Below are 15,979 nucleotides of genomic sequence, written 5' to 3' on the forward strand. Positions count from 1 at the left end.
ATTCAGTGCTCTTCGGCCTGTCCCAATAGGAGTGTGCCATTAAGAATTCTTAATAAAAAAGGTTTTTTTATTTAAATATAAGTGAGACAATGAAAGATGAAGGCACAAACTTCAAACTCCACCAAAAATTATTTTATATTGCTACAGACCTTTTTTTCAACATGCTACAAGTATCCTCCTCATCAAATATTATGAGTCTATCAGATGACAAACAGAATGAATAAATGTTACTCTGAATTTATTTAAAAAGCAATCTGTCCTAACCCCACAGCAAGAATGGAAATTATACTGAAAGACAGCCCACTACAACTTTTTTTTTACTTTTCTAAGATACACCTTAAAAAAATAAGAATCATGGGCACCTGGGTGGCTCAGCCGTTAAGTGTCTGCCTTGGGCCCAGGTCATGATCCCAGTGTCCTGGGATTGAGCCCCGCATTAGGCTCCTTGCTTGGCAGGAAGCCTGCTTCTCCCTCTCCCACTCCCCCGGCTTGTGCTCCCTCTCTTGCTGTGTCTCTATCAAATAAATAAATAAAAGCTTTAAAAACAACGACAACAACAAACAAGAATTGTTGGACTTTGCCAAGTTTTGCCATCTAAGAACTGGTTTTTAACTAGTCATCAACAAATTTAAAAATTTACACATGGCCGGCGCACCTGAGTGGCTGAGTGGGTTAAACCTCTGCCTGCGGCTCAGGTCATGATCTCAGAGTCCTGGGATCGAGCCCCACATCGGGCTCTCTGCTCGGCAGGGAGCCTGCTTCCCCGCCCTCTCCTCTCTGCCTGCCTCTCTGCCTACTTATGATCTCTGTCAAATAAATAAATAAAATCTTTAAAATTTAAAAAAAAAAATTACACATGGCCAAAGTAATAGCATTTAAGAAGAAGAGAGATCCAAGGGCTTCTTGGTCCCAAACCTGTTCTCTCCTGCCTCCCCTGTCTGGGTCTCTTGGCTGACCCTGCCTGTCTCCATCACAGACAAAAAGGAGCTAGAAGACACACAAGTGATAGGAAGCCCCGTTTTACTCCCTAGAATTTATCAGAAGGTATCAGGCAAATATGGGCATGCTTAACAATATGCAGCTTAAGCAAATCGTTCTCTGCACTCTGTCTTACGCAGCTGTAAAATTAAAAAAACAAAACACTCAAATCTTAAATGTGGTGGTATACATGGAAGTACTTTTAAGAAAATGGGGTGCCTGGGTGGCTCAGTGGGTTGAAGCCTCTGCCTTCAGCTCAGGTCATGATCCCAGGGTTCTGGGATCGGGCCCCACATCAGGCTCTCTGCTCAGCGGGGAGCCTGTTTCCTCCTCTCTCTCTGCCTGCCTCTCTGCCTACTTGTGATCTCTGTCAAGTAAATAAATAAAAATTAAAAAAAAAAAAAAAGAATTAAAGGCATCTAGCACCTAGCAGTTAAATATGATGATCCCAGAGACTACTTACTGACATGGAAAAATCTTTTAACAGAGCAAGCAAAAAACAACCAATAAAAGTAAACCCCTCATAAAATGATACCTGTACTGCAATCCTATAGAAAAAAATGCCTCAGAGGTCAAGTGCTTTTTTTTTTAAAGAAAACAAGAAAATGTATCAAAATAGCAATAGTGCTTATTTCTGCATAAAGAGACTTCAGTGTTTTTCTCCCCCTTGTTTGCTTCTGTTTTCTGTAATGTACACGTATTACTTTTGTAACCAGGAGAAACAGTTAAAGAATAAAGGAAGCCACTGAGGGAAAAAGTGCTTTGCAAATATGAAGTACTAACAACACAAGAGTGAGAATGATTAATCCGAGGCCTAGGAAAGGAGGAGGTCTTTGGGTGGGAGGCTTTCCAAGAGATTTCTCCAATCACACAATCGGAGATTCCTTGGCTACAGGTAGGGATTGGCAGGGTCTTTTAAAACCAGGCAACCATGGGTTCCTTCCACAAGATGACTTTGGACACATTTTTCAAAACCAAATCCACCTTCCGCCTGACCTCCAGCTCTCTTCCTGGGCCGTCCCGACCCTGTGATCATCCAGACTAGGGTCAAAGTATGTGATGCTTATTAGTGGCATCTTCGCAACCCAGTCTCCTTCTCCTATCAGCTAGGCCACCATTCCATCCTCTTCCCACCTCTCAAGTTAGGCTGCAGGTGCTGCCTTCCCAGGACCCTAGGCCAGTCTCCTCCATCCTACAGACCTGCAGAGAAGAGCCTGACCCTCAGGCTCCTTCATAAGCCCAAGTTCCATCCATACTGCTTTTGCCCTTTTGTGGTTGCCAGAAACTGCTCTTCTCTCCCACAACAGAAGTGGGAGGGGGGCTGGGAGAGAGGCACCACTGGACACAAAAGCTGGGATGCAAAATAAGCCATTACAAGGGGTAAAGATGGCTGACAGGGGAGTCTTAGAATAAGTACGTATAAGAGGGAATTCACTGAGAAAAGAAGTAGGGCAAGAATCTGTGGTTCTTCCCATAAGTATAAACCCCACCGTTAGTCACTGGAGAAATATTAGACACCCTTGGGTGAGGGTGCACAGCCTTTTCCTAAGAGTGAGCGCGGCCCCTCTGAAACTGGAGTCCTCTCAGAACTTCTGTCAACAGACGGGAAAGATGCTACTTCCCAGCATACGGACAGTACCTTGGCATGATGTAGGTCAACACCATACATGGAGAGCCTCTTTGCATTTTCTAAGAACTGAGAATCAGCTTGTGCTGGAGATAAGCCCCTGAGAATCAAAAGAAACAATATTATCTTATTGGCAGATGCAAAGCAAATGTGGCCAAAACGGGAAAGGAGCGGATGAGCTCGGAGAATCCCCAGGGAGAGAGCAACCCCACAAAATCAGCAGATAAGCAGGAAAGGGTAAGAAGGCTCACCTCTGAACCTCAGGCATTTTTCCTCATAAAATAAAAAGCATAAGGGTAGAGATTTTAGATTATCTCAGAAAATTGCTTTCAGTTTTTTCCCCACTGGAGAAATGGGTACAACATAAGTTACCTGAGAATAAAAAAGTGATCTCATCTTTCTGAAAAAGGCAAATTCTTGTTTCCTACTACTTCATTTTATTTCACCAGGATTGCTCATAATACAGACCACAAGTACTTGTATTTGATCTTACACCTATGCTAGTTAACACATATCACATCCTGCCCATACTAAAATTATTTCCATCCCCATCTCTATTCACAACTGCACAAATTTTCAGCTCCCACAAAGTGGGACCATATTGACCATGGCATTTCAGGACCTGGTATTTCAAATCTGAATTATCCAGTAAATACTTATTGAGTAGAATTGGAATAAAGTTAATAATATAAGAAATACTGGTTTGTTTTTTAACAGAAAAATCAATGAATGTGGTCTGTTTAAAAATTTCTAATTTCTGTATGTTCCTTTCCAGGCACTTTTGTCAATTTTTTTTACAAAATTTCAACCTTGTTGAAATATGGGGCAAACTATAATTTTGTAGTGAGGATTTTTTAAATATGTGCTAAAAAACACATTTTCACAAAGATATAAAGGTTCTTGAAATGTAATATGGTATATTTACTATGGTATTAAGTAAGTTAAGCCTAACTGCTAAAGCAAAGGTTATCTTTTGTGGATGGAGGAAACAACTGTGTATTTCAGTTACTGCTCCTAGGTCCATGAACAGCCACATTTCTGATTCAAACCCCAAATCCTCACTATCTCTCCAGCCTTAGCAAATCGGAGAAGAAAAGCAAAAGGCAGAATACGTAGTAAATTCCAGACACATATGCGGGTATGTCTGGTGTGCATGATTGTGTGCGTGTGTTAGGGGCCAGGTTTGGGAGGAGACGGAAGAAGCTGTCCGAGGGAGGAGTAACTTTTTCCAACAAATGAAAGCACTGAGGGCCATGAGCACTGCTCTTCACTGGAGAGTCCTGAACACAAAGAAAGGCTATAACAAGGGCCACAAGTTGTCTGGATTAGCACTAAGGGAGGCTCCAGACAGACAAGCAGGCTAATCTTGTCAACTACGCTCAGATGTCCAGCAAGTGTGAGGAGGGAAGCGGGTTAAATCTACAACAGCTGTTATCTCTCTGGGAAGCAAGTCGCCAGACCTGTGGGTTTTATGCAGCTCTGCCACCTTCTCTTCCAGCTCCTTCGTCTGTGTGGGGGCAAACTGGAAGTCACTGAGGTCACTACTGCCATGTTCTTCCGGATCATAGTCCCCAAGTTCAGCCTGCAGTGTGTAAGATCCCAGGAGGGCGTGCGTCACGAACGAGCAAGGCAGGCGGCCAGAGGCAATGTCCTGCCGAAGCTGAAGGCACAAGAAGTATCTGTGAGGAGTGAGGGGGAGAAAGAGTGGGGAAGGACATCAGTTAGGACTGCAGCACTAAGAATCCTTGAGAGTTCTCCTATGCCTTTGAAACCAAACAGACAATACGGGCAACTCTCGATGCCCAGAGCCAAAACCGTCTTCTTGAAAAGGAAGTCCACCCAGCTCCTTGGCTCCGAACTTGTGGCTTATTCACAGCAGGTGAGTCTAACTGGCTAAGCAACAGAAGGGGAATTCTGAGCTGCTATTGCAGACCCAGGATATTAGGATCCCAGTAAAGAGCTTTGTGACTGAAGGTAAAAATTCTAATCACGTAGACTGCTCTCCTTTGATTTAAAACTGTAATCAAAATTTGCATGTCCCTCAAAAGTTGTAAAGACTAATGAAGTTTTAAAAACAGCTGTTCTTGAGCATTTGTAAGAGCTAAGATCACCCACCCTTTATTCTCCCTAGCCTTTTCATACGAATTTCTTTTCCTGGAAAAGAAAACTGGATGACAATTGTAAGTCAATCTTTACTTTAAAGCCCTTACTGCCCGTTTACTCCATCTAAAGTGGCAGCTAGTTCACTTTAGAACGGAAAAAACATGAGCTTCAGGGACAGGCCCAGGTGACCCTGTGCAACCTTGAGCAAGCTCATTTACTTGCCCGAGGATAATTTCCCACCTGTAAAATGAGAATTCTATCCCCACTTTGAAGGTGAGAATAAAAATTAGATAATATAAATAAAACACACCACATGTTATCTAGGAATCAATACCTAACAGCCATAAAAAGAATAATCTTTATAATTATAATGTTAAGTTATGAGTGGTTTTTATTCTATGTTCCAAGTGGTTTTACTACAGTTAGTTATAAAACATTCCATTTTCCACTAAATGACATGCAGAACCATGTTATTTATATTCTATGAGGAATTGGGGGCGGGGCACTACCCACTTCTTTGCTGACTTTTTTTTTTTTTAAGATTTTATTTATTTATTTGACAGAGAGATCACAAGAAGGCAGAGAGAGAGAGAAGGAAACAGGCTCCGGAGCAGAGAGCCCGATGCGGGACTCGATCCCAGGACTCTGGGATCATGACCTGAGCTGAAGGCAGAGGCCCTACCTCACTGAGCCACCCAGGCACCCCTTTGCTGACATTTTAAAACTTGATTTCTACTTTTGAATTTAACTAATTGCTAATAAAGATTACCATCGACCCCTCCAAACTGAATGCCCCTGTCCTCGAAGGTCTTTTAGAGTATATCATTCCTATTAGCGGCCAGCTACCTTCTTTCTTTCTTTGCTGGTGTGTCAGCCCAGTCTCCTCCTGCACTCTGTTGCATGCATTCCAGCCCCATGGCTGTTGGGTTGGACAGCACAATCTGGACCGTGCAGTCAGCCATCACCCAGTTCAGTTATACCTAGGTTACCACTGAGTCCGCTGTCAGGGGGGGCAGAGACCTGGTTTGTCATCAGCCTACTGCCACAGTTAGCCATGTAATTGCTCCGCAGCAAGTGCTCAATGGTCTTCTGAAAGAGTGGAAGTCCCCTCACTGTCACTACAGTCTGAGGATTCTTATGCATGGCAGGAGCACTCTTTCTAAGGAGGATTATATTCCCTTGATCCTGAAACACCACATGCACAACTGCATTAAATCTAGAAAACTCAATTTTTTTTAAAATTTTTATTTTATTTTATTTTTAGAAAACTCAATTTTAAACTAGGATTCCAGGGTATTCTTCGATTCTCGAAGTCTGATCAAGAACAGGGATCGTTCTCCACATTCTATGGCACTTTGAAGACCTCAACATAAAGATTCCATCTATTTCTAAGATCTCATTCTCTTTTTAGATAATAGTCTTGACTTTTCACACTGGTTCTTTCCTGTTTTCAAAGACGAAGTCGAAGGCCCAGAAACTTGTGACAACTCCGGCAGCTTCCTGAACTTCCCAGCTCTACCTTCTTCACAGAGCAGGACCCGGCAACCTTCAAACATTATTCTGAACAGCGTTCCTCGATGCCTCAAAAGCCACCTCAGCTTCTAAATTTGCACTCAAGCCATGGGGAGGATTCGGTCCTGACATCTGGGCTCCAGGCAGGTAGCTGGTCTCAGGCTGCCTACAGAGGCCTTCGGTTATTTGCTCAACAAACTATCTCATTCCTCCCACCACACACAGAGAGACTGTTCAAGCCCCATTTCAAAGAAAAACCCAAGCACTTGTGGATGCCGTAAACTGCAATCAGCAGAGGATTACCATCCCCCCAAACAAATTATGGCAAGAAGCGTGTGTAAAGACAGGGAACGGGGTCACAAAACCCCCGCTGCAGTGGTCAAAGGCATTCCTGTGGTGAGGCTCTGTCTCCAGAGCACATCAACCCATCAAGCCTGATGCTCCCAAGCAGCTCACTGTGCAGTTACAAAGGCTATGGTCTATTATTTACTAGCTGAAGCTAATTCAATCACAGCTCACTTAGTATGAGAAAACCCCTATCCAGCAACAAGCAGCGGTGGGCGGCGGGGAGACTTGTCATTTATCCAGATTTAGAAAGGAATCTCCTCGTTCCTCTTTCACGTGGGGATCATGCACCCTTAAGCACTGAAAGGACCTGATGTCTGACCACAAGACCAGACTAACAGAAAGCATCAAGGACACAGGAACCACAGGAATCCAAAGCAGAGTTTTCCAGTAAGACCCTGTGCCCTTTGAAAAGTGTATTCTGAACACAGTTTTCCTTGACCGTGTAGTCTACACACCTATTCTTACCAAAGCTAGTAAGTCCTATCGCTGGTAACCACGCTGAATAGGGTTAAGAGGTCAAGGCTCTTGGGGATTCAAATGTTCCTTGGTTACTATTCAGATACTCAGTCACTCTCAGAATCAGTAAATGCTCTGGCTCCTCAACTGAATCTTTTATTTGCAATTTACGCATCTGTTTGTATAGCCCAACCTCAAAGGAGATGGAAATGAAATAGCTATTAGGAAAGCCTACCTTATTACGTTTTTTTTCCCTCCCTTTGAGGTAGGAGACCACCCCCCACCAAAATGGGCTTTTCAAAATAATTTCCTTTTTCTACACTTCTATCACCTTTGTGATTGATAGGAGACTAGTACAGAGGTACACAAGAATTATATAATAAAAACAATCTTGGTATTAACCTGAAATATTAAATAGCAATGATTTTTAAAAGTGTAACATAAGAAACAAACTTGTCAGAGTTATAATTTTTTAATATTCCATTACTCAAGGGCAAATGGAGAAATTTTTAAAAAGTGATTAAAATTTTTGAAACTGGCAACATTTCCAACTATTTTGGAATATACTCATTTCCAAGGAAACATCTAGAATTCCACTTATGATAAAATATCTTGGTTTTGATCCAGAAATTACCATTATTCTCCCACGCCCAAAAATAAACGAGAGCTGTAAGTAGGGATTTGTTTTAAAATATAAGGATAAAGTACCTGGTGAGATCTTCAGTCAACTGAGAAGGATCAGGAGGATAAAACTTCACATTAAAGGTGAACAGCCAAGGAAGATCTGTAATTATTAAATATTTAAATATTATTAAATATGGTTATTTATTCACCACTTATTTTAATAAAATTTAAATGTTAATGTTCAAACAGTACACACCAGTCCTACTATGAATCAGTTTGGAGAATTTAATTTTTTAGTATTAAGAAAACTATTTATAAAAACAATGAAAAATAAAAATTACATACATAACCCACTATTAGAGAATAGATTCACTTTTGTTTTCAAAAGATTTATTTGAGAGAGAGTGCAGGGAGGGGCAGAGAGAGAGAGAGAGAAACTCCAGCGGACTGCCCACTGAGTTCAAGGTCCAAAACAGGGCTCAGGGTCAAAACCCTGAGATCATTACCTGAGCTGAAGTCAAGAATAGGATGCTTAACAGAGTGCCCCACCCAGGGACCCCAGATACACTTTTTTTTAATAAACATTTACTAATACTTTGAATGTTTTGTACGGTGACATATTACACAAAAATTTTACTGTGACCTCCAAGTAATCATTTTAAGGTTTGTTTTAACCACCGTTTATCTACATGCCAAATATTCCTTACTGTTTTATTTTTTAAGTATTTTAAGATTTGCAGATTGTTGGGAGAAGGGAGATAATCATTGATCACTGTAGCTATTTAAGAAATGATTAATGGGCAAGCTAAAAAAAAATGTTCAAAGAAATCCCAAAGAAGGGAAAGACCAGTAAAATATCACAATATTTTACAACAGAATTATTCCCAGGTTTCATGGAGCAGGTGTAAGTATATTCATCATACGTAACATATGCTTGGCTGTACTGCGCCGCAACGAATGAACAGAGCAAACCACCATGTCAGAAATGACTTAGTCTAAGTTAAAACACTGCTGTCTTTATATTAACATTCAATTAATGGTCGATAGGGTGGGAATATGCGTTCTTCACGGTGACTGCCGACCGATAATGAAGCAAAGTCAGCACAGGATCATCAGTTCTTAATGGAGCCTTATTCTCTGTTTTCCAGATTGTACCATGAGCACACGCTTGCCTGGGTAGGACTGCAGGGAGACGTTTCTAATAAACACTTACATTTCAGCACTAATAATGCTAAACTGTGCATTAAATGTGGCCACAAAATTTCCTGGCAATATGTGAATGGTCCATCTAGCTATGGCCTATTTATATAGGAATCCCATGCAGGTCCTATTCATGTACATCAGAGGAAGGTTTTAAAGAAAATTTTGAACAGGAACTAAGAAGCGGTCAGTTTTTCAAAAGTCAGTGAAAAAAGATGAACGTTTACTTTTGCTATGTGCCTATTAAGTGAAAAGTAACAAAGTATAAGAGCAGCTGGAGGAGCCTAAAACTAAGCAGTTCTCTGGCCCATTTTGACACGAGCAGAAAGGAAGAGGTAAAGGCAACAGCTAAAACAATCTCTTCAGCCTCCTTTCCCCATAGGAACAGCCCAGGATTCCATTTAGAGAACCAGCTCTAACCATCCGAAAAAGCCAAATGCTATTTGTTACTGTTACTCCTCTTGCCAAACCACAGGGGCAAAGGTCCTGAAATAACTCTAAAAAAACTTCACAAATAATCAAAACACAAGACCATGATTCATAATCAGCAAGAGTCTTACCTCCCCAAAATGAGGACTTTCCAGGACTCTCAAATGAGCAACACAGAAACATACTCAACAAAATGCCAAAACCAAACCATAGGAAACAAGTCAATGGAACATCAATCACATTTCAGAGGTTATCCTGTTCTTGCTATGGTGTGGGTCACTTACTTGGCAGGTCTGGTTTCAGATAAAGCCAAAGAACCAAGCATCCGTACCTTTTTGAATTCATGTACTCTGCAGACCTAGAAAAACTATACATAAGACAAAGGAAACATTCCAAGGCTCTCCTTTCTTCCATAATGTCAGCATAACGCTTATGTGTCTAACTACTCCTTTTCTTTTCTTCCCCCTTTTCCATGATGAACCAAGCATAAATGGACAAAACACCAAGATAATAAATGAAGGGGGTAAGAGAGAGGGTTGGGAAGGGCTGCTGGAAAGCCCGGAGTAATAACAGTCCGGGAGACCGACCATCCCAGTCTGCTCGGGGTTGTTGGTGTTTCAGCACTAAAAGTCCTACATCCCGAGAAACCCCTGTCCTGGATGAATTAGGAAAGTCATTCTATTCAACAATACCTTCTTTAAAAAGGAAGAGAAAGAGGAGTCTACAAGGAGAAGAAATGGGAAAATAAGGTTTATGCTCAGAATTTGAAAAGGAAGCAGAGAAGAAACGATAGGCAAACTACCAAAAAGATTAAGGATTTCAGGGAGAAAGAAAAAGAAATGAAGAAAACAGCCATGGAGGCCCTAACATGAGACAGAAGGTGGACGGTAAGAAGAAAAGCGTACAGATTCGTTACAGTGTGTTGATGTTGGGAATAATCAATCAGCAGAGCATGAAACCAACAGCGCAAAGTGTGTCGTGCAGGCCAGAACTCAGGGAAATGGTTCCTCCCTGGACAGCTCCGGGGCCCACAGTCTAGAAGGGCTGGTGAGAACAGAGTTCTCCTTTCTAAAAATTTCAGCTCTTCATGGCTCCCTACCTTTTCTATTTGGTCATTCACCCACCCTGAAGTAAACGGAGTATCCGGATCCCTAGCAGAGAGTTTTCTGGAGCAATGACGTTTCCTGGCACAGATATCCTAAGACTGGCAATGGGCAAGGCCACGTGCAGAGGCAGACCCGCTGAAGGAGCTGTGGCTGGTGAGGGGACACAGCTCAAGTCACTTCGGAAGTCTACCATGAGAGCAAAGGGGAAATGCAACAGGACGGACTAGAAACCCAGATGCAAAGAGCATGCAGAGTGGTCCTGGACAGTGGAACAAAGAGTAGAGAAGGCAATCGTCACAGAGGACTGAAGAGATGGTGTGCCCAGGCTTTCCTGCCCTGGAGTCTGTGCTCCAGTACATCGAGGAGCCATGTGACTACACCTCTGGGGCCAGAGACAAGACTATTAATTAAACCAATTACACACTTCCAAAACAAAGTAGACAAAGCCATCATAATTCGTTGCCTAGAGTAGAATTTACATCAACAGTGAAAGTTACACAAAGCAGCTCCTCATTCTTTTCCCAGAAGAAAGGTCAGATATTACTTCAGAGTGGTAGACACTATGAGGGAATATTTAGGACTAGGAGTCTAGAACCTCCTGACCAAAACAGTCGTTAAGCCATGTATCAAATAAAGTCATGATTCTACAAAAATACTGTTAGTATCCTTAGCTTCCTTTATGATATAAATGCACAAATCACTAGTATTCCAGTCAACATTCCTATGAACTTCATTAAAGATAGAAATAGATGTAAAGATGAAGTAAGAAGTAAGATTATTTAAATACTCACTTCGCAGTTGTCTCTTTATTTCTTTTGCAGGATCTAGCCAATTCTACAGGAAGAGGGAGGAAAAAAGGTTAATTAAGCCATAAAACATATTTCAGAGTCCAAAAATGGAACAGTTTACAGTTCACATACTTAAGTGTAAACATAAATTCTTATTCTAAGCAGCTTTCACCAATTAGCATACCACTGAGCTAAGTATTGATTTGTTTTTGAATGTGTGTGTGTGTGTGTGTGTTATAGATAAAACACTAAAACACTTTTAAGGTGGGTCTCTTGGGCCTCATTTTCTTGGATCTGAAAGCAAACGTCTATCCAAATGATGAGACACAATATACCTACATGTAGTCCTTATTCTGTAACAGAACTGCCAACAGTCAGTCCCAGTGGGCACTGAAATGAGAGCTGAGGCAAGGACAATAATTGGCTCTTCAAAGTATATACACCCCAATCCGACACAATTATCTCAACTACTGAAAACTACACTTTCTTTTTCCCTGCAACTATACAATGCTCTGGAGAAATACTGTCAGGCTAGAGCTGGTCGTGTCCTTCCTGTTCTTCATGTAACATCCTTTTTAAACTTCACACCAAGTGGGAAGTCAAATCATAAGGCACTCCCTTTCACTTCACCCTTTCTATCCTTTGAGAAAGGTTCTACGAAACCACTCTATCTTAAAAAAAAAATTTTTTTTGGACTACGTGGTTTCAAACCACCTAAGGACATTAAACATTTATCTCTCCAAGTTAACAGCAAAAGACCCAACCAAAAAAAATTATTTATATTCCATTTTTTGTCTATATATTATTTACTTCCCCTTCCCTCCTCAAGTCAAATCTCTCAAAGTTCAACTTACTTTATGTTCATTAACTCAGAACAAATATATTTTTTAAGATACAATATACCGACTGAAATAGTTAAGGTCCAGACAATGTGGAGGTTAGGGGTGCTGACCCCCCCACACAGTCAAAACTCCACATATAACTTTTTTTTTTATTTGACAGAGAGATCACAAGTAGGCAGAGAGGCAGGCAGAGAGAGAGAGAGGGAAGCAGGCTCCCTGCCAAGCAGAGAGGCCAATGTGGGGCTCGATCCCAGGATCCTGGGATCATGACCTGAGCCGAAGGCAGAGGCTTTAACCCACTGAGCCACCCAGGTGCCCCCACATATAACTTTTTTGACTCCTCCAAAGCTTAACTACTATAGCCTCCCGTTAATCAGAAGGCTTACCAAAAACATAAGTCAATTAATGCATATATTATATATGTTATACACTGTATTCTTATAATAAAGAGAAAAGAAAATGTTAAGAAAACCATGAGCAATTACAGAACTGTCCTGTATTTATTGAAAGAATCTGTGCATAAATGGACCCACACCACTCAAATACTCACTTCACAGTTGTCTCTTTATTAATGACCTCATGGTATTCAAGGGTCAACTATAATTGGCTTTACAATAAATAAGTTTCATTTATTCTAAAAGCATCCCAAATAACATAACATCTGTGCTTAAACAGAATTTTCTTCAGCTATATAAAGCAAATAATTAAGATGTTTGCATTAGGCAGAAAATAACAGCCTACTGTCTTAACAATCCTATTGAACTGGAACAACAGAACATTAACTCCCATTATTAAAAAGTGGTAAGAGGTGGCTTTGAAAACAAAGTGGGTTTTACTACACTGCTCACGGCTTGCATTCAGGACAGCAAGGACCCGAGGTGTGCATGCTCTGTTTTAAAATTGGTGATATCCAAACGTCTCAATAAAGAACTACCAGAGCTTGGCTGAGTTTTATATTACTGGTGTCCCAGCTGCACGGCCCATCGACACGGAGGGTCAGTGGGACGCTCCCATGGTACCTCCAGTGCTAAGTTGGGGAGCAGCTCGAATTCTCCCCTTAGGAAAGAGCCTGGCATTCAGTTTCCTTACTCTGCAGCTGCTGTCTCCCCAGAACAGCTGGCCCACAAATGGCCGGGTGTGAGGAGGGTACACAGGAAAGAGAAAAACACACCATTCAGTCTCTAGCCCAGACGGGGAGAAGCTGGGGAAGAGGCAAAGGAGGGTCCGATGTGTTATGGCCTTTCATCCAAGGAAGCAACAACCACAGTAAGGAAACTGAATCAGTGACAACGGCTTGTCAACTGAAAAGGAGGGGGACCCTCAAAACATGAACACAGAGAGAACATGAAGGGAAACGACTTCCCTGGTCTCCCAACAACTCAGACAGACCCTTCCAGGTCTCACTCTGTGACAGGTGCTACAGATGCCTGCCGCAGAAGGTGGAGGACAATAGCGGGAGCAGTGTCATCTTCTGGGACCCCAAGGTATAGTCCTGTGTCCCCGTCACTTGGCACCTTTCATTCTCACCTGCAGCCCCAATCCCTTGTACAAAGTCCCTGCAGGGTTTCTGCACAGCATGGAGAGTGTGAAAGAGCTCTACAGACCCGGGAGGATGAGTGAGAAGTTTCCTCGCACCAGCCAGCCAAATTCAGACGTGGTGTCATTCTCCTGGCCCCTTTCCACAGTACGGCCAGCCAGAATACTGGAAGACTGAAGTGGCTTCTCTCCCTTTCTTCAGATCCCAACCCACACACGAAGTGGGCTGAGTTTACTGATGTGACCCAACAGTGGCAGCAGAAGGGACTCTGGCCACATGCCGACTGGTTTTCCCTTTGCTGAGCACGCTCACTTCCCCAACACTCCCCGCGGAGTCAGGAGGTGTCCCCCACCCTCGCACAACTCCGCAGGGGTGATCAGAGACCCCATTACCTGTATCCTCCACAGCACTCAGCAGCTTTAGGCAATCGATAAGTACTAAATCAATAGCTGTTGACTGATATCTGCCCACTGCCATGCTCTGGTCCTCTTAAAAGACCAAAGTTAGAGTACTTTTATTACAGTAGCTATTATTTGAATAATTAGCTCTGGTGAGTACCAAGATCCTGAGTGGGATATAATTTTATCATCTAGGATCATAAACTCATACGTCAAAAGGCAAAAAAAGACGATGTGACTTTTAAAAGAAATAGAAATCTATTATCTGCATTATCAATTACAAATTAATAACATATATATAACATACAAGTATATAACAAATAAATATTTAACAAGTAAAAATAAATTTCTTGATTTTGACACTTGAAGAGCGCTAGATGGATCAAGAAGCAGATACAGGAGGGAAAAAGGCATCCGAGGAGGACATTAATGCATGCGGGTATATGCGTGTGCATATAGGGACACACACATGGAAACACACACACACACACACACACACCATGAGAGATTATGGTGCAAAATTCCAATTCTTTTAAAAATTTGGCCACTACATTTATAGACTTTGGAATGAGAGCTACATGGAGTCCAATTCTGGCTTTCACCAACTCTGTGACCTTGGGCTCATTCTTTGGCTTCCTTAAGCCTCAGTTTGCTCAATTCTAGGTGAGGATCACAATATGTACCTCACAGGCTAGTTCTTTTCAACATTCCTTCAAATGCCTCCTGAAAAGTAAGTACAAATGCAAAGTACTTTACCCAGTGCCTTTAACAGATGGGCTTTTTTGCAATGATAAACTGGCCTATCACCTTTGGATATATATCCTTTCTTCACACAACTTTTTATTTCCAAAGCTGATATGCTAAAGAAGTTCTATATTAAAGAAATTAATATTTATACGAGTATTTTTACCCACAAAAAATAAGAAGTCAGACACACTATCTTCATGGGCCAGATGAAATAAAAATTAGACCCCTTTTCTTTGTAGAAAACGGTCTGGATAATGTCAGCCCTTTAAGCTGTCGGACTATAGGGAAGAACATTCCTGGAAACAAAGGCAACACAATAAACAGAACAATCCCTTCTCATGAAAATAATTACCAGTATCACTAGTCCATATGTTTCTATGCACCTGTTTAAGTATTATCTAGCTAAGCTCTACTAAGTTTTGTCTGATAAGAATCCAAGAGGCAAATATGTTAAAAAGACAGTTTTCCCCATGGCGCACCTGAAACGCTCTCCAGGGAAAGGGCCTGAGAATCTCTATTTTAAGTGACAGTTTCAGGCAATTCATAATCAGGCCAGATGGGGGGGATTTTTCTCAGTGTTTCCCAAACCTTAAGGTACAAGCAACAAGGCAAAAGTTTTAAAGAAAGAGCTAAAATCCACACCAGATTTCAATAAAATTTATCTTGGCTTCTTAGAAATCAAAGAATTTTGGCAGCTACACTTAAGGGCAGAGACAGGAATTCACTCCATTTGGTATCCTTCTCCTCACCTTCCCCCTTTTTACTACTACTCTGTACCCAACGTATGAACTCAACCCATATTTATTTTCCAAATGAACATCAGGTAAACCAAGGAATAAATAAAAACTACAAGGAATCCTATCATAGGCTTCAAACAGAAGTAAACCGAAATTAAAATGGGGTCCTAGAATCCAGAGTTACTGAATCATCTAAGAACATGAAACTAGAAGACTATGAATCAGTTGGGGGAACAAAATGATACATCCTTACTTTCACTAACCTCTAAGAAATTTAGCATTTTACCATCAATTATTATGAATGCAGGAGAAAAAACCTGGTTAATTTTAGCAGTACTCTTAGCTGTCCCACTATAGTTGCTGCAGATCTTGAAATCTCTCTTAAGCTAATGGATATTTTGAAATGACTGCAGGGATTAGATGCTGGTAACAATCCCAAATTTAATGAGTATTTGGGGAATGTAATTTATTGGCTTCCTTTATAGGCCTGTGTACTTTTATTATACAGTTAAAACACTGTTCTGAGAAGCACCCCATAGAACTCACT

At 41.4% G+C, this 15,979-nt stretch overlaps 1 protein-coding gene across 17 annotated transcripts in view; it reads right to left on the minus strand.

Moving 5' to 3' along the window:
• EPB41L2 (erythrocyte membrane protein band 4.1 like 2) overlaps window positions 1-15,979 on the minus strand; it is a 221,906-nt gene that overhangs the window by 59,200 nt on the left and 146,727 nt on the right. For all 17 annotated transcript variants that reach the window (XM_047732182.1, XM_047732186.1, XM_047732185.1 and 14 more), the window contains 4 exons: window positions 11,175-11,217; window positions 7,733-7,808; window positions 4,066-4,284; window positions 2,618-2,705 (listed from right to left, as the gene is read on the minus strand). In XM_047732182.1, coding sequence (XP_047588138.1) covers window positions 2,618-2,705; window positions 4,066-4,284; window positions 7,733-7,808; window positions 11,175-11,217 — 426 coding nt within the window. The remainder of the gene's footprint in view (window positions 1-2,617; window positions 2,706-4,065; window positions 4,285-7,732; window positions 7,809-11,174; window positions 11,218-15,979) is intronic.

This window comes from Lutra lutra, chromosome 6, assembly GCF_902655055.1.
Source record: "Lutra lutra chromosome 6, mLutLut1.2, whole genome shotgun sequence".
NCBI classification, from domain to species: Eukaryota; Metazoa; Chordata; class Mammalia; order Carnivora; family Mustelidae; genus Lutra; species Lutra lutra.